We start from the raw sequence: 22,926 nt of genomic DNA on the forward strand, positions 1-22,926 counted from the left end.
GTTTTGGGGCTCGGGGCCCTCCGGGGAAAGGGTGGGAATTTTTGCCTCCCCCCCCCCCCCCACCCCAAGCTGATTTTTTAACTTGTCTGCAGCATCCTAGGGCAAGACCTTCAGAAAATGCTGCTTGTTATTGGAGCCCTTGCTGCTTCTGCTGGACAGCCTGTGATACAACCTGTGCTGCCTTTTCCCTACCCAGTGGGAGGCCTTTTCCCCTTTCATTTGCCAACAGACTCACTCCTCATCTCTGCAAATGGGTGCCTCCATCAGCCCAATTTAAGCTAGAAGTCTTGTTTTGGCTGGACCATGAGCACAAGCGTGAACTGGTAACCTATCCCATGCCCAACATCTGCCTCTGGTACATGTAATATCCCGGCTGTGTTGGCTCTGTTTTACGTGGTTTAGATCAGATCTGTTACCGTGTGGCAGGTTCAGCCAGCTCTGCTTATTTGCAGCCTGACAAATACAAGGTTAGAATAGTTGTCTGTGTCTCTGAGCGGAAAAAACGGGAAGGAAAAAGGCAAGAAAGTGAAAGAACAAGATGCTGGGAAGCAGTGAAACTGTGAAAGTTGCTGATAATGGCAGGAGCAGCAGGAACAAGGCACTTGTCTGGTGTAGGAGAGTGTATTTTGAGACCGAAAGGCTCTGAAGAACCCGTGCTAAAACACAAGAAAATCCCGAGAGGCTCGAATATGCCAAGGCAGATTATTTTCTGTTTCAGTGCCGTGCTAACCCTGCCCTGGACCGGTGCCCATGGGCATAGGACACCTGCTCCATGGTGGAGATAGCTCTGCCGTGCTGTGCGAGGCAGTCTCTGGGGTCTGCCTTGGGTGATCAGTTTGAAAATACACCTAATATCAGCTAGCCATGCGAGTGGTCTGTGCTACATCTCCTTGCCTGATTACTCCTGGAGAGTAAATGTAAGCTTAGTTTACATCATGTCATTAACTGGAAATACTTTACAACAGTCAGAAGCATCGGCTGTAGTCAGCATCTTGTTACTTTGCAGGCATGACACGTTCCTGCTCCTAGACGTTTCTGGGAGATGGTGATTTTTGGCTTAGTTTGGCTTAATTTAGCTCAGATTTTGGCTTAAACTGAAAGAGGAAAGTGACTTCTGTGCTTCAGCAGTAATGAGCCAAGACTTGTTATAAAAGTTGGGCTGTGCAGGTGTAGCAGTCGTGGTCACAACCTGTGAGGGTGACCTGACCTGCAGGTGGGTGAAGAGCGTGACCATGGGGTTCTCAGGACTCTGCAATACACAAGGACATGAAAGTCTGCATTTCTGAGAATTTCTTTATTACAAATTACTAGAAAACTACTATTAGTAAAAACAAATATGTACATATATAAATATATGCTACAAGACACTACAAAATTACCACTAGGAAAGCAAGTATATATGTATTACAAGAGTAAAGCAAATATATGTATATTACCAGTTATTACAGAATTCCAGCTAGCAAAGCAAGTATATACTTAATGAACCTTTACCGATGGGCGCAACTATAAATATATTATGTGAGGTGTCACTGGTGCAACACTCACCAAACTGCTCCCAGGAGTGGGGTCGGTCAGCGATGGAAAGTGTCACTTCAAAGATGATCCATGTCACCAAGTCCAGAGTCAGCCAGGCATTCCCAGTGAGGGTCTGGTCTGTCTGGGAGATCTCATACAGGGAAGCTCTTGCAGAGAAGCTGATTTTGGGTAGGTAGTGAGTTTCTTTTTATACCTTTTTGGTGTAGATACATAAGTGGGCGTAGGACGTCAGTTCCCAGAATAGTTGTTGCTGACTTCTGTTAACTGGAAGGTCGGTTTGTTACCTCAGTTTCTTTGTCCCATCAGCTGCTCTCCATCAAGGAGGTTTTGGCTGAGCTTATCAAGGATGTCTCAGGACTCCTGGAAAAAGAGGCATCCTTCTTTGTCGGTACGTTTACCAGCTCACCTTTGTGGCTGCTCCGTCAGCAGGCTGTAGCTAAAAGAAGTTTGCAGGTGAATAGCTGGTCAAGCATGTAGTACCGTGGGTTTTATAATACAGAGTTAAAAAGGACAGTTCATATAATTGTCCTAATAATTACTGTGTGCTAGAAATGATTAAAAAGTAAACCTAAAGAGTGAGAGCAGCAAAATCGGGATGGGAGATTATAAAAAGAAGAGAGAAAGTGGACTTCAGCAGAGCCAAAGAACTTGGGAGGATGATCTTGAGTCTCAGCTGGCGGTACATGAACTGTTGACAGTACAGAGGAGCATGTGGTAGTGCCAGAACTGACACTGCCAGTGATGCCTGCTGTTACAGCTCATACTAACAATGGGCCCAAGCCAGGAAAACGGAGGAAATCCTGGTTGAAGAGAGGCAAGATGGAGAAGGGCTGTGGGAAGGGACTGTGCAGGAGCTGCTGTGCCGAGGACAGGTCAAAAGCCCTGTCGGTGAGCAATGTGGCTGTGTTCGGTGTGTGTTGACCATGCTGGGTTGCAAACTTTTGGAGATTTGACAGCATTCAATTGTCTGCAGCAAGTGCTACTAAAATTTTAAGGTTAAAAAAAAAGACCAGAAAGAGAAGCAAACCTTTTTCTCTGTACAAGTCTGTACAATAAGTGGTTCGAAAGCTGTGGGTGTTCCTCCTGGGCTGACTTTGGAAGTCTTTGCGTGGTGAGGCCATCCAGAGGTCACGTGAAAATGGATGAGCCGAAAGAGGATCCTGGTTTTGGCAAGTCTGCATCTCTTGGCCTTGGCTGGCCCTCCTGATGGTCATCCAGTACCTGCAGGAGCCCTGAATTGGAAAGGGGAGCAAAGGCGTGCAGCTCCTGGGAGGTGTGTGCGCCGGTGGTGCACGTCCACTCAGGCTGACTTTAGTCAGCGCTTTGCAGAGGACAGAATAGGGCCTGTTGAGACATTTGCAGGCATGATTGGGTGGAAAGGTCAAAGGAGCTGGCGTTAAGTCTAGAAAAGGAGGAGGAAGAATGAGGTTAGCAGCCTTCCAAGGAATGCAAGGCTCTTGGAAGATGACTTCTGCACAGCCACAACACGAGGAAAAGATCAGCCTTACTTGCAGCATTGGCAACTGATGTTGATAGCTGCAAAGGTGACTGGTTTTTCTGCCTTGCTATCAGGGTAGGAAATCACCAGGACAGGCTGTGAATCCCCTCCCCAAGGATTTCAGGGCACAGGTAACACCCACGGTGGGTTCAGCTGGGCTGTGCTGGTGCAGAACTGTGCTGTGTTTCTCCAGCTCTCCTCCAGCTGTCAGTCCCGTGATGCGTCTCTGCTGTCCGGCTGACCCCATACGAGAAGTTGGTCCCATTCCTTGAGGATGCTGCGTGGCAGTAGTGACATGTCCAAGCTGCTCAGAGGGGAATGGACACTTTCACTTTTACTTCTGGTTTGGGCACTTTCACTTTCGCATCCTCACATCCTGCACAGAGACTGTCAAGGGCCTTCTGCTCCCGCAAATGAAACCTGGATGTGTCGGGGTTTTGCATGTATTTGTGTGACTGCAGACTCTTCCTCAGGGTGGGAACAGATCTGAAGGAGCCTCTTAAATCTGAAAGGGGAGTTGAGGGTCACAGCAAGCTGCTGGACTCGGTGTCACACTTTGTGATTGTTTCATCTCACGTATTTATGTACTACAGCAACTTTTTTTTTTTTTCCCTTATGGACTTTCATTTTTACACTGCAGCTGAACTTGCAGGGAGGAATAAATGTTTGAGTTATCTCTTGCAAAATTGCTGTTCATGTTGCATTTCCAAGATCTTCCCAGGCTTTTTTTTTTTTTTTTAAGACCTTTAGCTTTTACTCCTGAAAGATACTGAATATCCAATGCTTTTGCCGATTTAACACCCTGCACCCTCACTATATGTTCTTCACCTGGAGGGGTTTTTAACCCCATAATCTCTCTTTGTCAACTCGGTGTCTCACATACTCAGTGTGGAAACACATGACAGGCTCCCAGCTTGCACATTTAGACATGGCCTTTCTCATACTTCAAGACCCTGAACTTGTCGATAATGCAAAGTTGCAAGACGCTATCAGTAGGAGGAGCAGAATATTGCACCCTGAAAAGTGAGATGGTTTGGAGCAGTAGCTGTGAAATTAAATAGCACCAGCTGCAGTCCTGTTCTTTTGGGACATGAGCAGCTGTCGAGGGAGGTGGACTTATTTAGGCTGGTAGAGAAGATGCTGAGGATGGGGCTGTCACTCCTTGGAGGATGACTCCGGACACAAGTCTTGTTGTTGTGCTTGGGCCAGGAAGCAAAAAGGGACGTTGTGTTTGGTCCAAGCCTTTGAGCAAAGCTGTGAGCTGGGATGTAATTCCCTAATCTGATTTCTGTGGAGGAGTCTGAACTCCCTGACTGCTTCATTGAGATCCACAAGGTGCAGGAGAGGCAGACAAAGCAAAATGAAAGACAAGTGAGGAAAAAAGTGAGAAAACATCCCTTCTTACACTCATTAGGCTCAAAGAGAAAAAACAGTAATAGCAGGAGAGAGTGGGAAGACCTCTTTATTTTTCATTTTTCTGTGCTTGAGAGCCAAGTTGTGTTCACCTGCTTTTTGACTACTTCTAATGATTACAGAGGCATCATCTGAAAGTGGGAGGTTTAGAAAGTGAATACAGGAGAGCACAAAAGAAGTACATTCCCCAGAGCGAGGTTAAGAGAGGCAAAAGTTCTTTTAAAGACTTCTTCTGTGCTCCCAATTTCCATTCCCACCTGTCCTCTACATGCTTTTCTTAGAACCATTTTTAGAGCAGTCTTTATACTGTTTCCCCCCACTTTCTGCCTTGTCTGGATTTGTCTTTTGCCTGGCACAACGCAGATGCTGTCTCCCTTCCCCTGTTAAGCCCCATAGTGCAGGCTGGCTGAACTGGCTTAGAGCAGTGTAGCTAAATGAGTTTAATACACACAATTTGAACTGTTATTTTTCCTGTTCCTTATATTAGGTCCTTTTTTGGCCTTGAGTATTTTGAGAGAAATAACAAGATTTGTGACATAGGGAGTGTTTCTGCCTTTTCTTCTTTTTAATTGAGGGGAGGAAAAGAAAAAAAGCTATTAGAACTTAGCCTTTAAAAATAGGAGTCAAAACCCCAAGCAGGTTGCAGGGTTACAACAGATGCTATCTTGCTCATCACCAAAGGAATGTGGGCCTTTCTGCTTTAGAGGTTAAAATGAGAACTTATCTATTTGTCCTCAAAAATTTTGGTGAGGTTTTTCTTAGAGAGTGACCAGCATGCAAAACCTGTTCTTTGGGTGAGGTTCAGCAGTTCTACATTTCTTTCCTTGTAGATGACTACTTTATTTTCTAAAGTTTATGGGTCAGAATTAGTAAACCTTTTCAATGTGTCTATGTTGAAAACTCAGCTTGGGATTTGAAGTCTCTTAGCTCATGAATCACCGCCAGTAATAAAGGTTTTTAAATGTGCAACAGAGACTGAGCCCAGGATTTCCTGTCTTTCGGAGTGGCTGCTTTATTTAATACTTGGATTTTAACAGTTGCAAGAGCACAAATACTGCAGGGCTTTCATTTGTTTCTGCATCCATAGTTAATTTGTCAACTGCTTTGGGACCTCTTCTTGGTAGGATGCAGTTGGGAAGTGTTTCACTCGGATGTTTTCCTTGGAGATGTGAGAGAATTTGGGCTTTGAGAAAGCTCTGCCCATTGAGGCTTTGAAGGAAGGCTTGCTCTCATGGTATTGAAAACCACATTCACTCAAGACCTGAAGATCTTTATAGAAAAACAGATAACCCTGGGAAACTGAGCATGCACTGAGATTTTTCCTGTGTGCAGACATCAACTCTCACACCCTAAAAGAGTACTCAACAAATCTAAGTAACTTTTTAGTACAAGAGAAAACTCTGACCTGCTCAGCATAAAGTTAATTTACCACCAGGCTTTGCTTCTGGCAGTTGCTATTGATTTCTTTTTTTTTCCTGTTGCAAATGAAAAACTTTAAGGGGTCACTGGCAAACAGGGAGCTTGTATTTCTCCTGCCGAAGGGCAGTTTAACTTACAGACAAAGACTTGGGGGTTCCATGGCTGGAGGCGAGCGGCTGTTCCCATTGGGAGCCACAGGGCTGATCTGCTCCATGGAGATCTGGGCTTGATAACTAAGCTGCCACCCACCTCTGCTGAGGCCCCATACTCATCTGGGGATGCCCAGAGTTAATATTTGCACCTGCTTTTTGCTTTCTTCCTCCAGGTTTTCATCTGGAATCAGAAGAGTCAAGTTCCCTTCTGCAGACAGCAGTTTCAGTGTTGCAGAGCTCCTACTTGGACTCTACATCTCAGGATGGTTTTCAGTACAGCCAAGCAATTCTGGTGGAAAACCATGTTTTTCTGAGTGAGGTAAGGCCAGTGGAGGAGCAGGGTGTTGCTGGCAGCTTGGGAAAGGGTGGTGTTTCTTTGGGAGCTGCAGAGGTCTGTAAATGTTGGTTTATTGGCAGGTATTTCCTTTGCAGCAGGTGGCTGATCTGCCTGCTTTGTAGAGCCCCATTTGCAGTTCCTGACTGAAGGGCGCCTTTTCTTTGCTTTCTTGCACTTCTTCCTTCCCAGTCTGATCAGGAACAAAAGGTCCATTCAGCCAATGTTGCCAGACATTCAACAGCAGTTCCTGGAGCAGGCCTTGGGGGCAGGTTGAAATCCTGGTTTGATACCTAGCAGGAGAGCTTTAATGTTATTGCACTTCTGCTGATTCACAGGGAGGCAGATTTCCATGTGGTATTTCTTTTGTCTGCCCTCACACCTCTGCAGGCACCAGTTTTAACCCCATTTGCCTTTCTCCAGCTGACTGAGATGTGTACGGAACCGCTTTTAAAATGCCTTCATCCCTACACTCCCTCTGTCATTGGTGTGCAAGACAGGCTGCCTTCTCTGGGGACTGGAGATGACCAGTCTGCTTGTTGTCATAGTTTAAATAGAGTTTAGACATTTTGGCTGCCTAAATCTGGGATAGTCACTGTGGAGCTGGATAAAACAAATGGGGAAGCAGGTATCAAGTAATTTGTTGATTTGCCTGTGCGTCTAAAGCCAAAATAAGGAAAAGCAGTGATGAGATGTTTTCTTATCATCTCATCCTGTTTAAAAAAACCCATCCTACTACAACTTCTTTTATTAAAGCCCCAAAATATTATGGACTCAGATCCAGCTCTGTTTGCTCCCATGATGTTCTTCCTGTCTGCACTGAGAACATGCTCTGCTTTAATTATCAGACAAAAGAAATTGGAGTAATGTGTTATTTGGCTGTAGCCAAACCCTCTGAGCTGTAGTCGCATGATAGCACCTGCCCTCTAATCAAATAGTCTAGGCTTCCCTGGTCAGTGGAGAGAGAAAAAGAGAGGTGCCTCCAAGCCATCTCCCCTTCTGTAGGCATCTTCTCCATGGCTGAGATGATCTGCCTTCTTATGGGCATAGCTGGCTACTAAATGTGATGCTCCACCAGCCCACATGCTGCTTGGTGAAACAAGCTCCCCAGTAGCCTGTGATGTGTGGCAAGAGGGGCACGGTGGAATAAGGCTGGACTTCCCTGGGATGAGCACAGCGTGACACTGTGGGGCTGGATGTGCCTGCTGTCCCTTGGAGGACATTGAACATGTTCTGCTGGCGACAAAGGCAGAGACAGACGGACAGACAGATGCATGGATTGGGGGCCTTGTGGTTGGAGAATGGGTGTACACGTGCCTGGGGGATAGAATCGTGTGTGGGCACATGAGCTGGTCCAGCATCACCTGGCCGCTGCTATCTGCCCTGTACTTACCACGACTGGAGGTACTTGGGACACTGTCCTCACACTATGAACGTGTCACTTGGTTCTGGCATGAACAGACTAGAACAAAGTGTTGTTGTGTCTTCTGCAGCTCAAAGCTTTTGCCCAAGCAAAGGAAGCTGCTGGATACAGCCAGGAGGAGCTGGAGGAGACCTTTGCATTTCTCCTGTTTGATAATGAAGAAGAGGTAACCTGAAATGTTTATTTAGCTTAAGAAGTTTGATGCCAAGTGCCTGCACATGTGCTCTGTCCCACCAAAGCCCAGCAGATCTGTTGACCGAAGTGTCCTGGCTCTCTGTACCCTGGTTACCAGTAAAATTACTACTGTATAAATAGTACAGAGCAAGTTCTGAAAGCAGCTACTGGGAGGTTTTAGTGATGGATCTTATTTTGCATCTCTCCAGTCAATTACTGTTTCAGATCTGGCTGTCCCCTTTGCCCTTTGCAGGGAGATAGGAGGAGTCTCCCTTTGTCCCAGTGGACTTATGGTCAATTACCAGCAGGTGAAACCTTTCATGTACGCTTAGAAGAGAAAAGCACCTTTGTCACAGGAGACAGGAGTTTGTCAGGTGGTTTTGGGCAAGTTCCCTCAGTTTTGCCAGCTAGGTGGAGAGCCTGACACAGCTATTGGGAAAGTTACTCCTGCCCATTTTTCACAAGGATGCTTTTGATTTTTGAAGAGTTTGTCTACAGAACGATGCTCAGGGAATCTAGTGGGAATTCACTTTCAATGTGATTTAGTGATGCCATGCTAAATCACAGTAGAGATGGTTTTGTTCAGGATGAGAGTGGCCTGAATGCATTTTAGTTCTGTTCAGTCTGAATTGAGCTACAGCAAAATAAACCACTTTCAGTCTCAGTTTGGGTGTGGGAATTGTCTCACTTTGTTTTGGCTGTTTGAAATTTAACACAGTCTGCGCCAAGTGACTGAGCTCCTTGTACAGACCCTAGGAAAGAGGGAGCTCTCCAGAGGACAGTTGGACCTCATTTAATGCAGGCATCTAAAATCCTTGGGCTAAACAGCTCTCTGGAGGTGCCTCCCTCTGTTAGAGGGGAAATCTAGCTGGCTGGTCTAAGCTAGACACTTGCATTTTAGGAGGCAGAAGTTAGGTGAGATGAGTGTCCAGTGTTGCTTATAAAGGGGCTGAGTATAGTTTGACTGGTTTGCTTTTATTTCTCACCCATAATGAGTTCAGACTGCTCCTATTGTCACTCCTTGGTCAATCTACATTTGGTCTTTGCACACTTTTATGAATCTGCTTTGGACATGAATTAAATCAAAGCTGGTGAGATGCTCCCAAGGCAGTAATTGTGTCTATAGAGGAGTGAGCACAGAGTAACAAATGTCCTTTGCCTTCATGCCAGCCCCATTCCATTTATTTTTCCATAAATTTCCCATGCAGATAAAGAAGGTGCAAAGTCCAGCCTCACGCATGCAGTGGTTTCTGGAGATGCTGGATTTTTTCCAGATTTTTCTAAGCTTTTGCTTCCACAGAGGTTTTTGTAACAACACTCGATAAATACAAGTATTTAGTATCTGAAACAACATGTTTGCCTGTTGCAAGTATTTTGCCAACTGTTGTGCTACAGATTTCAGTAGCTGTGTCCCTTAGCTTTGAAAATAGATAGTAAAAGAGGCTGTCTCTTCTTTTGAAGGCAAAAGAGGTGTGTCAGACAGGCCTCCGTGTAAACAGCAGTTCTATTTCCATACTTGGTGACCCAGCAAAAGGTAAGCTTTCTATTCAGAGGACCAAGAGACCTGTTCACTGTTCTGGGGATATTGACTCCTTTAAAAGCAAAAGCCCAGACAAACTCTTGGTACTGCCTTGTTATTTACTGCAAAGATCCACAGAAACTCCCGTGTTTCTTACATGGGAAACTGCACTTGTTTGGACCAAGCAAGCAGCAGTTTTTTCCTTCTGCCCCTTCAACCAGATGAGGATGGGATCTTCCCCAGGGAATGTTATTGTCTCTTCACCTCTCCATTTCAGGCTTTTTCTCCCTTGTTAATAACAACCTTTGTCACCAAAGTGGCTTTTTGGCAGCTCTCCCCACCCGTTTGCTCTTCAGAGTCTGTTTGCTGAGCTTTTGCCACTAGTCTTTTTAATAACCAGAGCAGATCGTGACACGCCAAAGCCCTTTTCAGTATGTGCAAGTTCCTTGCCCAAAGGTCTGGGGCCTCAAGACGTGCAGTGCACAATGGGTTACTCAAAGAAATCCTTCTGCCAGAAGCAGAACGTCTACCAGTGTTCATCCCGCAAGTCTTCGCAGGCCAAGAGACCTAATTATTGAGCAGTCAATGGCAGTGAATGCAAAACCAAACAAGAACTGGTTATTTATCTGGTGTATATCTTAGTCCTGATGGACTGAGATGAATATTATGGTGCGTCTCTTTGTAGCCCTTCCCCTGCCCAGTCCCTGTTTCCCCCGCCATGTACTTGTCTACCCATCTTGTCTACAAATATAAAGCAGGAGTAAAGAGCCAACACCCCCACCCCCAATAAGTCCACATATGATATGCCCTCAGCATGGAGAAGGGATGGGAATAAGCCATGTGAGAATAGGCCTTGTCACAGGGTAGAAGGTTCATGTTGACATCCGGGATGCTGAGGGGCCATAAAGAGCCAAGGAAGGGGCCTGGGAGGGTCTATGCCATGCCATGGGCCTGCTCTCATGCCCTTGCAGTGAGTGTTCCCCACATATAAACAGTCACATTGCCTTTGTGTGACTCCAAATTGAGCAAAGTACCTGCCCCCTTTGCAGTCTGACCTGGAAGCCCTTCACCAGATCTTTCTGTAAGAGACAAGCCCTCTCTCAGTATGTTTTCATGTAGCGTGGGCAAAACTGATGTTAGCTAGGCTACTTCTCCCAGGAGAAACCCAAGTTAACTCCTTTCCTAGAGCTGACCCTGAAACATATAATGCTGTTCCATACCAGCTGTCAAAAAAAAGGAAAAGAGTCAGAAAGAGTTTCACCCTTTTTATGACAGCAAGTGCTACTCTGGTTTGCAGCACTGACTCTGCAGAGACTCCCATTTCCGCAAGAAGGGCCCTCTTTACAGGGTTTTTTGGCAGTCAGCTTTACTTGACAGATGATTCACATTATCTTACATTGCTTTGTTTTCACAGGGGTTTATATTTCTAAGTATGCAGACTGTCTTCATCCGAGACCCTGGTATCATGGAAAATCAGGCTATATTGTAATTTGTAAGCTAATTAAGGTAAAATGCAAGTCTTTCTTTTTATGTGGAATGGTTTTCAGAAGCCGCTATACAGTGCAAGCAGTTTTTAAGGAGACATTGGTGCCCATAACTGTGGTGGGGTGTAGAATCAGGTCTGTTGAGAGCTCATCAGGATTTTTGACAGTGGGATGTGTCAGGCTAGAAAGCAAGAGATCCAACTGGGCTGGACTGGTGGTCTGCAGGGTAGCAGAGGATGCAGAGGAACTTCCAAATTCCACTGCTGAGATCGGAAATTTCCCATAGGGTCACCTTTTCCCCTGGACTCTCATGCATTTTGGGGATTTGAGAGGGAACCATAGGGTGGCTCAGAGCACAGGCCCATTCTATTCCTCCATGGGGCTAGCATGTGGCCCCTTTCCTCCCCACTGGCTCCTGCTCTCTGTAGCTGGCACCAAAGACTTGCTGCTCCTCTTTGCTCTCCTGAGCAGTGCAGATTTGTCTGCCATGGCGAACTCAGCTGTGGCAGGCCCTCATGTTTGTAAGGACACAAATGCACGCAACCCCCTCACAGTGGTGGGGAGTGTGGGGCTGCCAGCAACACTGTCTTTGGGGAAAAGGAGCATTCGGGGTCTTTTAAAATAAGTTTCTGTACTTTTTTTTTTTTTGGGGAATTTTCTGGCACAGGGGAAGGTCAAGGTGGTATCTGAGAATTACACAACCAGCTATACCTGCCCATCTCCCGGCTACGACTGCCATGTCGCCGTAAGCAGAAGCAACATACTGTCGAAGGCCAGCCACTGCCAGGCCTTCGAGCAGAGCCAGGTATCAATTTGCAACAGGACTGTGCAGACAGCTTACTTGTGGGCTGCAGGGGAACATGGTGCTGGCCCAGGTGCCTTGCTCATTCCTCACCTTGTTTTTTCATCTGTGTTTCCCTTCTCACCCCAGTATTACGTGTATGAAGTGTCCGATGGCAGCACTGCTGAGCGGCCCAGGCAGATTTGCCCTTACATAGTCATCGCCTGCCAGTACAGGGAGCCGAAGGAAATGCCCGTCTTAGCTATAGAGAGCCTGTAAGCAACTTGCTGTCGTTCCAAAATACCCGGTCACTTTTGTGGGCTGTTTTTCCTTTTCCCATTGCTAAATGTTCCTCTTTTTCTCCCTTTTCTCTAGACCTGAGCTTAATCACAAAGGTAGGAGCATCTGGTGGTTGTTTTTGTTTTATAAATGTACCTTTCTCCCTCTCCCTCTCCTGCTTTCTCTGAGCCGTTCTCCCTTTTGCCTGTAGCATTGTACTGTCCATGGAGGGGGCAGCTCTCCATCCGGGGCCAGCTTTTGTGCAACATCGCCCTGAGGACCCCATACAGCTCCACGATTCCAGCCCAGCTGTAAGTTGCCCCTTTCTCTTCTTTCTGTGCAATTTGTGGAGTGTGAAGCATTACACCTTTGGGTGTCTGTGTACCAGCAAAAGCCAGTTTTGTCTTTCCTGCCCCATCCATTCATTGATCAGCATCTTCTTGCAGCTGTACCAGCTTACCACCTCCACTGTCAGGGCAGTCATCAGTGTCAGGAAAGTAGTGTTGGGCAGCCAGCGGTGCAGTGTCACAGCAATAGCTGGATGAGGACATGAGACCGGGCCCTGAACTGCAGCTGGAAATGGCTGTATTTTGTCATCTCTTTTTGTTAACTGCTCTGGAATGTTTATTCCAAATCAATTATTCCTGCTTGGGACTTTTCTCTGTGTGAAAAGTGGGCTTCCTGATGGTGCATGTACGATCAGCCAGTTGTGTTTACAGATAGGCACGATGGCAAATAAAGTATTGAGGTAACTAGCATTCAAAAAAATGAGAGATTTAAAATCTTCAGTAGTCAGAAGCCAGCCAGCAGGCAGCAATTTGAAACAGCCAGTGACAGCCAGTAACATGGCCACCAATATCAATGTTTGGAAGTGTTCACAAACAGAATCCTCAGATCAGCAAAGCAAGCTGAAACTTCTCTAGCCTTCTTCAGAGGCACTTTCTCTGGTTTTACAGTGACAGGCCAACAAGGACACCCTACTATGCTTGATTCTGAGAGCCTTTTATGCTTGTGATCTCACTGTCTGCTGCTTTATCCCCACAGGCCTCCCAACCTGGACATTAACCATGTCATGGGTTTGTCCGACTTGAAGAAAAAGCTACCAGAAGCTGCATTTGGGAAAAGAAATTACACTGAGAATGAAGGTGAGTGCCAAACCCGCCAGCATGATGAGTAACATGTGCTTGTGCTGTGCCATAGGAATTGCTGCAGGGGGTTAGAGCTCACGTCCACGTAGCACTGGGTCCTGTCTTGAAGGGTGGCTGATTGCAGATAAGCAAGGAAAAATGCCAAGGCAGCACAGGGATATTTTCCTGTCCATGCTTCATATGGTCTCCTGATGTGATATAATGCTTTTCCCAAAGCAACCCTTTGATCAGCCCATTCCTGGGACAGGACAGGGTGGGAGACCCTGTTTTGAGACCTGACTTCCCATCCTGCAAGATGCCAAAAGTGGTGCAACTGAGAGCAAATGCAGGGAGACAAACTTTTCCCTTCTTAATTCATCTCCCTACGAGGTGAGGGACACTCCACCTTTTGGGGTCTGATTCAGTGTCTCCTGCATCTGGGCAGATGGGCCTAGCTGCCAGCCAAAGCCAAAAGACGTGGCTGCCTGCAGTAGCTTTGCGTCACAGGTAACCTACTTGTCACTTCAAGGGGACTGACAGTGACAGTGAATGGCAGCATGAGAGGAGAGAGGACTCCAGAAACCTTGGAGAGAGGCAGAGAATACTCAGTAATCAGCAAATAAAAGCACAGATTTGGGGAAGGAGGGGAAGGGCTCTACTGTCCCCTTAGTGGTGCTAAGAGACCCTACTTGCCTATAGTCAACCACTCTCTGTCCTGGTCAGTGCAGGGTGGGGAGGAGGGGATCTGTGTCTAATTACACTTGGGGTTCATACTGCTGATTGATTTTTGGGTTGCAGTTTTGATGAGCCTGGCAGCTCTCAGCCCTGAGGTGTTGAGCTCCTGATGGCTGTGAGTGGCTGTGCATTGCAGTGGATGTGCAGTTACTGGCACAGATACTGCAGGTTGCACATGGAGGGCTCTGGATGTGATTTGCAGAAGCTCCAGGTGCATTTCCATGACATTTCCATGTCATCTTGCACCAAAACAAGTGTGGACTGCTGCAGTGTTGCGTCCCATCCGTGTATCAGCTCCGCTGAACCCAGTCAGGGCATTGATTGGGCCGGCTGACAGCCAGCCTGTTTTGGGGGTTAGCATTCATCCTACAGTGCAGATGGACACAGGATAGTGCCAGGGCAGGAGAAGTGGGGCAGGCCACAGCAACACTTGATGAAAGTGCCATGGAGCCACAGTCTTAAGATCAGCTGGTGAAAGAGAAGAAATAGTTGAACAGAAGAATTTTGCTCTGAAATTCAGAGGGTTAAGGTGGGTGCAAGATCTTGCCTTTGTTAAACTCCTTTGGGGATCAGAGTGTGGAATAACGATGCTCCATAGTAGGGGAGAATATGGCATGTTAGAATGAGCTATTTCCCTCTGAAAGGCTCCCTGTCTCTGTTGAAGCACACAGCATTGGTTAAATAGCTTTTGTTAGCTGCAGAGATAAGATAGGAAACATCTCCAGTGAACCATGCATGGGTTGAAGAGGAAACTCACTGCGATATGAATGCATATACCAGCTTAGGATATCTTGGTAAGTTTTTTTTGGTTTTTTTTTTTTAAAACCCAGTGCTTCCACCAATTGCACACCCATTTTCCTTGTACAGGAGCACTTGTTTGTTCAGAGTTCATGCAAGAGGCACTATTTCAACATCAAATTCTCTCTCTTTTGTCTGCAGTCTGCTTTCAGGGTGTTTACTTCAGTCTGTATGAAGTAGAAATATCAAGTAAGGATCAATACAAAATGGATCAGTTAGTAGAAAAGCTAAAGGAAAAAGACTTGGTAAGTATTTTAAAACATTGTCATTCTGGGAGGAAGGTGGCCTTTTAAATGATCTCTTGAAACTTTTGGTATTCACAGATTCTGAACTAATGCAAAATGGAATGAATTTCCCTGGTTTAAGTATTATTTTCCTGCTTTGTTATTCTTGGACATAGTTTAGTATTTCTGTATATAAACTGTTAACTGAAGATTACCTACTATGAGTTGGGAACTGATTTCTAGGGTGAGCATGCCCTGCTGAGCAGAAGGCATTATACCAGGCAAACCTCTTCTTTGGCTATGTTTATGCCAGTTCAGATTATTTTATTGTCTTTGTTAATGATTTTCCCCCCTTGCATTGCAAACAGCATGGTGGACAAGGACTGCAAGGGGATCTTATATATTAAGAAAGCAGAAGCAAAGTCCCCCAATGCCAAAATGATAATTACTAAGCAAAAGACATAAGCTGTCACATGCCTGCCTTTCTCCCTCATTGCTGAAAAATAGCCCCCACTCAGCTAGATACTCCTAGTTACACTGCTGAAACCTCATGGGCTTCCAGGAGCTCTGAATAAGCTGAGATTTATTTTTAATGGTGAATTTCCCTTGTGATATATTATCTGATAAGGCTTTTTTCAAGCACACTGGGGTCTTTTGTTCCCAGTGTGACTGTCACATCTCCTTGTGACTCCAAGGGATAATCCTCACCTTTGTGGAGTGCAGCACCTGCATCTCTGCTGGGATTTGTGGTTGGGTTGGTTTTGGCTTTGCTGCTGCTGGTTGCTCTCTCACATCTGACGCTTCCTGTAAATTCAAGGTCGCAAATTCACGGCTGCAAACTCACGGCTGTCTGGGCACATCGTCCCCTCACTATAAGTTGGCAGTGGCCCGTGAACTGCCTGGAAGTGCTGTTGCTGTGCGGCACTGCTGAAGAGCTGCCCACCGATGTGCAGCTTCCCACATGTAACATACCAGAGCAAGTGTTTGTTGTGGATCCCTGTAAGGAAAGCACTTGGACTCCCTAAAGTATTGATTAAACTGTTTTATACTGGTAACAACATGAGAAGAAAGAAGGGATGACAAAGACAATATCCCTTCACGTGCAGGTAACCCTGACCTGTGCAACTTCAGTTGGACCTCTGGTTGTGCCACTGATCTGTGCTGCAGCTCATCTTGAGGTTCCCAGCATCTGAAGAGATGTAAGCTTATCTGTGCTATCCCTTTTTTCTTCTCCTGTTCTCACCAGTAAGAGATATTTTAACCAATACTTTACAGAGTCCAAGTGTCTTTCTTGCTGGGATCTGTGACAGCCACGTGTTCCAGGGCATCACACCATGTTTGTAGCCACTGAGGGTTATAACATGCATCCTGCCAAGCCCAGCAGAGCTGGGCTCACTAGAGCAAAAGATGAGATGGTTGAGTTGTGGCCGTGAGCAGTTTGGTATTGAAAGCCATCAGGAGCATCGTTTCCCTAGAGATTCCCCACCCTCATATATCTGTCAGACTGCATTAATAGAGCTCCTTTATTCCAGCGAGGAAATGGTCAGTGTGCTTCTTCCCTCCCCTTAGCTTGCTGTTGAACAGCCTGTGGGTGAATTCGCTTTGGCGGCAGCTCCCAAAAGTGTGAAAAATGCCTTCCATCTCCTTTCCCTTTCAGTGGTGCACGGGCCAGGCACCCACCTTGCACAGGGCCCAAGTGAAAATGAAAGGGTGGCTGGGGCTCGCTGTTGCCTGAGGCCAGCTGTGCTCCTCTGGGTGCTTGCTGATTGATGTCTCTCAGCTCTGTGTCTGCCTTATGGCTTGACTTTCCTCCTCACCTGCCTGAAAATCATCCTGTCCGTGAGAAACCACAGCTATTTCATTGAGCTGGATTTATGCAGCAGAGATGCTGGCTCTTATCCCTTCTGCTCTGCTGGCTTGAGACAACCAAAGCAAGGAGCTGCTGTTCTGAATAGTGAATATTAAATTGAAATTGTTCAGCATTTCCAAAGCTGTTCTGTTGTCCTGGAGAAATGAGGCTGTGGGCGTTAGTCCAATGCTCTGTTATGTCTGAATGTATTGAATGGGATCAGTGAAGTTTCACAGAGCATTAGAAGCCCTAGGGTTATTCAGTTCCTCTAAGTTTCCTGAAAAGATGTGTTTGCATGGAAGGAAGAGATCCAAATGGCTATCCCCACAGAGGGAAAGGCAGTCCAAATGAAGCTCTGCAATGAGGCATCAAGCAACACCCAAACATAAGAAAAGCCTCAATAAGTGCACATATCTTTTTAGACATGCAGTCATCCAGCTCTGAGACAGAGTTGCAGGTGTCTTTTAGACTCAGCAAATTTTTTGTCACATATTCTTTGATACTGATGCTGTTAATAAGCAAGCTGCATGGCCTGAACTTCAGTCAGGCTTGTGGCTGGAACAGTTGGTTGTATTTTGTCAGATGCTGGTGTCCAGCTTTGCTTTCCCTCCTGGGAAAACCTTCCCCTTGGGCTGTTGAAAGCAATTTCTGGCTGAGATGCCTAGGAGCTTTTGAACTGAAGGGACTAAAATTATTAACCTTGTTCATTAATTACAGCTAGTTTGGCTAAGCATATTTATTTTTTAAGAAACAGATGGGAGGAATCTGAGAGCTGAATAACAACATAAATTGAATGCTTTTGGTTACAGATCCCCATTGACCCAAGTGGCATGAAACAAACAGTGTCCTCCTCAACAGGGAATGAGCTGGTGATGTTGGCACATGTTCACCGGCAATAAGGGCTTGTCAACAGTCATGCTGAGTGATATAAAGTGTGCTGAGGAGGAAAGGGAGTGGTTGCTCTAACTTTGTATGTGTTTTTTATAGGCAATCATCAAATATTTACAAGACCAAGGAGCCCTTATCCTCCTCACGTCCTCTGCTTTGGCACGAGATGATGGTAAGGCATGGCTATGTAGAAACCAATACCTGTGCTTAAACATCCTGCTCAGTTTTAGAGACGGAGGGTAGGCACCCTCAGTCTAAACAAAACCTGTTGCTTTCTTTCATAGGGTTTGACCCCAAGGAGCCTGTCAGCCTCCTGGCCCTGTTTCTGTTCACCTCATCCCGGTCGGTATGCCTGAGAGGTAGGGAGGTTCCCTTTGCTGGCTTCAGACACTGTTTTGGCTGTGGGATCCTCACCAGAGGGTCCTCACAGGCATGTCTTCTTGAAGAGCTGATTTCTCTGCTCAGAACCACCTACAGCTTTAGCGCAAAGGGCCTTAAGAGGAGAGAGAAGTGCCAATTCTCTAGCTATGCTGCATTTTAAGCTGATGTAAACGAGAGTCACTGCACATCCTTGCCCCTTTGCAGGAAGTTGATGGGAGTGACAAATAATTACATTTCTCCCTCTCAGTCAGTTTTCAGCAGCATCCACTCCCTGAACTGTCTTATGTGTGTATGTGGAAATCTGACGCCTGCAGAGCCTGGGTTACATCCCTAAAGGTGCACTGGAGCCGTGCTCAGGGGGGCGAAATGACACATGGCACTTGCTGGACCCTGCATGGAGCTGATGTGATTTGCTAAACCAGCAGAAAAAAAACCTGCCCTAAAAAATAAGGGAATTGTTTTCTGCTGAGATAACAAGTGAAGTGGGCTCTGTGAAAGGTCGCTGCTGTTGTGGGGAGGGAGAGGAGAGGTGGGGAAAGGGCGTTGCTCCCTAAAGAGCAGCAAGGGTTTGGAGGCTCAGCCGTATTGTGTGACTTCTCTCCTGCGGGATCCATAAATGTTGGTAGCGGAGCTGTGACGACTGGTCAGGGTGCATGACGGGTGAGGGAGGGAGGCAGGGAGATGGCGTTGGCCAGAGCTGTGATACTTTGCTGCCATCAAGGTGAGGCACGGCTCTGGGAGCTGGGAGGTGAATCCAGCCTGTCTGCAGCTGCAAAATGTGCTGCTTTTCATGCAGAACAAATACAGAGGCACTAAATAAGATTGCTCGGTTTGAACCTGCAGATCTTGAAGTAAGAATCAGCTTCAACCTCTGTTGCATTTGCCTCAAATTTTCTCTCTATCTATTGGCTTTTTGCTGCACTGTCTATGTAGAAATATTCATACTACAATTTCTTCTTGTGGACATAAAGAAAGTTACTGCTCTGCCTCCCTTGGACAGCTTCATCCACGTGCCTCTCACTGTGCCTACTCCACCAGTAGTACTTCTAGCCTTGCAGATCTGCAAGCAACGTATAAGCAGGGACCTTTTGCTCTGCGTAACTTCTGGCTTGCTTTTTGTTGAGTCATCCTAGGGACAAGTCAAGAGACTGTTTATGCCAGCCACACATTGGTATTTCAGTCCACCTCTGTGTGAGCGATGGCTGGCATTGCCGAAGGAGCTGCACAGGATGTACCCATCTCCCCTCCCCAGAAGATAAAATCAGCGGAAGAGCTGATGGGACCCACAGGCACATCCAAGCATGGATTGCTTTGTCTTTTTCAGTGTTTAACCTCCAGCTATAAACTTTATTCTTCAGGACTCGCATATGAAGTGGGCTTGTAAGTCGGGTGAAGACATGATGGTAACTTGGCAGTACGTGTTGCAAATGTCTTTGATGCCTGAATTCAGTCAGCCTAACTTTAAGGACGTGCTGCTGGTGGCTGTGTTAGCATGGCAACATTTCTAGTATCTTTACTAGGTGTAGGAGAGAGACAGGCTCCTCCTGAGGCAGACTGAAGATCCAAAGTGCCAGGTCAAACCTGGGATCAGGTTGTTGCTGTGATGCCTGGAGCAAGGACTTGAAATTGGGTGAGGTGAAGGGGAAGAATGCCTGGAGAGCAGACTGGAGGTGGGAACTGACCACCCAGATATTGAGATCTTTCTGACCAGCACTGCAACAGGCAGAAAATACCCTCCAGAGCAGAGGGATCTATTCCAGGCTGACTGTGGGCACTGTACACTGGGGAAGAGGAGAACAGGGCAAGGAGGTATTTATCTTGAAGAGGGTTATTGTGGAAGAAGGTGGTGGAGACAGGAGAGGGCACCAGGCGTAAGGAGCATGCCAGAGAGAAGCTGGTGCAATGAGCTGGTCGGTAGGAAAGTTTGGGGCTGTAGTAGACATTGCCTGTGGCTGGTGTTGATGCTAAAGAGGAGGCAAAGCCGTGGCAGCCAGAGAGCAGCTGGTGGCAAAGCGAACAGGCAAGGGGAGAGGATAACATTGAGTAAACACTCAGTGTTGTTATATGTCATGATGTGAACGTTGATGGCTTCCAGATGCTTTCCCTCTGGTGCTGGCGGGACTCCTGCACGTGCTGTCCCATTCTGCCTATGTGAGCAGCGTTACCCCAGCCAGCCCTGACTGTCCGCTAGGACGGAGACCTCTTCTCACTGGGATTTTAAACCCTTTTTCCTTTAGGGCTTTTCCTTTCTATGAAGATAAGCAGAGCTGTGCAGGGGTTTGGGGTTGAAAAGGGATGGCAGGGGTGCAGGGGAGATGCAAAGAGAACAGGAGGTTGAAGGATGGTCACATCTGAAGTCACTCAGCTCAGACTCGAAGCATGAATAATGTTTCCCGTTTTGAAACAAGCGGCCTCTGAATCTGTTCCCTTCCTGTCCAGACAGCCGTCAAGAGGAATGTAGGGCAGGCGTACCAAACCCGCTGTGCAGACATGCTGCAGTGTTCCTGAGCCAGCAGCGGAGGCAGGCAGCTGGGAGCTGGCTTGCGGGGACGCCTGGGCTTGCCGGTAACAAGGACCAGCATTGCCAGTGCAAGGCAAGCCAACAGGCGAAGAAAATCGCACATCTGGAAGGGGAAGAGAAATGCCTTTGCCTTGCTGGGAAGAGATGTGACGGGGAAGGGCACTGGGGTTGTCAGCCTGGCTCTGCAACCAGAAGAAACCTCAGAGTTGGATCATAACACGCAGATGGGCCAATCCTGTGGGTGCAAAGCACCAACATCAGGCTGCTGGCTTGCAGCGGATGAAGCCGGATAAGTCTGCCTTGTGCAGATGGGGAGCTCAACTGACAGGCTCTGCATATCACACTGGCTCTCCAGGCATTTCCAGACACTGAGAGGATGCTGCTATGCCAAGCGGAGCCTACTTCCACAGTGACACCTGCAAGGGTGGGCACCCTTCAGCCTTGGGACTCGTTGATCCCTGCTGGGAGCTAAACCCAAGGCTTTTATGATACTGAGCAGTGTACGTGGTAGAGTGTTGATCCTGCTGAAAACAGAAACACCAACTCTTTTCAGTAGGATCAGTCCTCCAGCTTTAGAAGATCACCCAGGGATCACGTTAGTTATTTGTACAGTCCCCAGATCTGCTTGAGGAAGTCTGTATTCCCCATCCCACTCCAGAACACTAATGTGGTGTCTTCATGTGAAGCGTGTCCACCCACGTTGACAGCAGGTAGAGATGGAGCTGCTGGAAGTTGCATGTGAACAGGGACTTAACACAAGTGATCTGAAAATGGTGCTAGTCTAAACACCCTGCATGGGCAACCCTAAATTTAAACAGGTTTAAACAAAACCCATCTTATTTTCAGAGCTCTGACTGTCTTAAATGTTGGATGTAGCAGGAGTTGCTAGAGTGAAGGGACTTAGACCACTATGTGTGCCATCTCACCCTGTAATTTCCTGCAGAATGGAGCTAGCTGATACAACAGCAGTCTTTCATCTTAGTTTAATCCACTTTGACTCCTACGTGCAATTCTTTTTACCTTCAGCAGTTACAAGCATCCATCAAACCAGGACATCACCCCTGGGGCTAGCTTTTTGTAGGTTGGCTTCTGGGGCTTTTTCATAGCTTTCATGTTCTTTTCCCATGTAACGGTGAGGTGATTTGAGGAATTTAATCCTTTTTTAATGTGAGTAAAATTCTGTTACTTTCCTTTCGCAGTTGAAAAGCATGATCCAAAAGATGAAAGGGAAGGTGGTGATGATAGTGACATCTCATTAAAAATAGCATCAGTTTTGCCTGGACTTCGCTATGCCTTACAGAAAGCCACGAGTTCTTCATGGGGGGATGCAGTCAGTACCAGCTTATGTATCAAACAGCACTTCCAGGAGTACGCAAAGCTTGATCAAAATACACAGCCCACCTCTGGGCAAAACTGCAAAGTTCCCCTTTCTTCTCTCCTCTCACCAACTGAGGATGAATGTACTGATCCCTTCAAAAAACACTCAGAGCAGTCTTTCTCCCAGCTGCAGCATTATCTGTCTGATCCCAGCAGCTATACTCTGGAAATGTCAGCTGCCTTAGGATGTTTGACTGGTGCTGTTCAGTCTCTTTGCTGCGATTCAGAGGCCGATTATAAAGTGGACTTCTGTTCAGCTGTGCCACCAGACCCTATTAGTCCCAACACAGCAGCGGAAATAAAAGTCAAAAGTGAAAACCCACAGCCCAGTGTGGGGCTGGACCAGAGTGGTAAAGGGCCCACAAAAGATGTCAACTCAGCCAGCAAGCTGTGGGTACAGCAGAGCAGGAGAAAATCCAGCCGAGCTATTGTGACCAGCACCAGGAAGAAATGGTCACCCCTCAAGATGCAAATGCATCCTATGGGGGACAGCAGCAGGAACAGGAAAGCAACCAAGAAGAAGAAAATCAACATCGCTTTCTCTTTTCCTAAAAAGCCAGGGTTCGCGGCCAGTTCCAACGAGCCCATGCTTAAATTAGCCAATTTGCAGTTTCCACACAGAAGGAAAAGAGGTAAGTGCTATATAAATGGGACTGACTTCCTCCTGCTTCTTTGGGATATCTAGCTGGGATACTCAGGGTTCACTAGGAGCTGTGTCCCCTCGCCATCCCCCCAGGTGCCCAGCGCGAGCAGATACCTCCTGAGAGCATCCAAATAGGTCTGTGGTGATGTCTCCACAGTCTCTTCTTCAACCTGGGAAGGAGTCCAGGGCTATGGCAGGGGATTTCAGTGAAGGTGCCTGAAACTTGGTGCAATGGTTTGTGCTGGTGCCTTCCTTTGCTTACAGGTGACTCTGCACAGAGGCATCAGCCAGGTCATGGTTATTGCATCACTTGTCCGTGGGCTGTTGATGGCTCAGGCAAGGAGCAGTTGCCAAAGCCATGGTCATTACAG

General features: G+C 46.9%; 1 protein-coding gene across 5 annotated transcripts in view; it reads left to right on the plus strand.

Moving 5' to 3' along the window:
- Positions 1–6,196: 6,196 nt before the first annotated feature.
- FAM208B (family with sequence similarity 208, member B) overlaps positions 6,197–22,926 on the plus strand; it is a 33,531-nt gene continuing 16,801 nt past the window's right edge. For 2 of the 5 annotated variants that reach the window (XM_010581038.1, XM_010581039.1), the window contains exons 1-13: positions 6,197–6,337; positions 7,846–7,941; positions 9,411–9,483; positions 10,883–10,974; positions 11,620–11,757; positions 11,884–12,008; positions 12,109–12,128; positions 12,224–12,323; positions 13,057–13,157; positions 14,814–14,917; positions 17,733–17,805; positions 17,918–17,992; positions 21,735–22,544. In XM_010581038.1, the coding sequence (XP_010579340.1) occupies positions 11,983–12,008; positions 12,109–12,128; positions 12,224–12,323; positions 13,057–13,157; positions 14,814–14,917; positions 17,733–17,805; positions 17,918–17,992; positions 21,735–22,544 (1,309 nt within the window). In that variant the 5' untranslated portion in view covers positions 6,197–6,337; positions 7,846–7,941; positions 9,411–9,483; ... (1 more) ...; positions 11,620–11,757; positions 11,884–11,982. Of the gene's footprint in view, positions 6,338–7,845; positions 7,942–9,410; positions 9,484–10,882; positions 10,975–11,619; positions 11,758–11,883; positions 12,009–12,108; positions 12,129–12,223; positions 12,324–13,056; positions 13,158–14,573; positions 14,669–14,813; positions 14,918–17,732; positions 17,806–17,917; positions 17,993–19,749; positions 19,824–21,734; positions 22,545–22,926 lie in introns of those variants that run through there. The other 3 variants (XM_010581040.1, XM_010581041.1, XM_010581042.1) reach the window with 3 other exon arrangements.

Source organism: Haliaeetus leucocephalus, unplaced genomic scaffold, assembly GCF_000737465.1.
Source record: "Haliaeetus leucocephalus isolate CR32 unplaced genomic scaffold, Haliaeetus_leucocephalus-4.0 Scaffold751, whole genome shotgun sequence".
NCBI classification, from domain to species: domain Eukaryota; kingdom Metazoa; phylum Chordata; class Aves; order Accipitriformes; family Accipitridae; genus Haliaeetus; species Haliaeetus leucocephalus.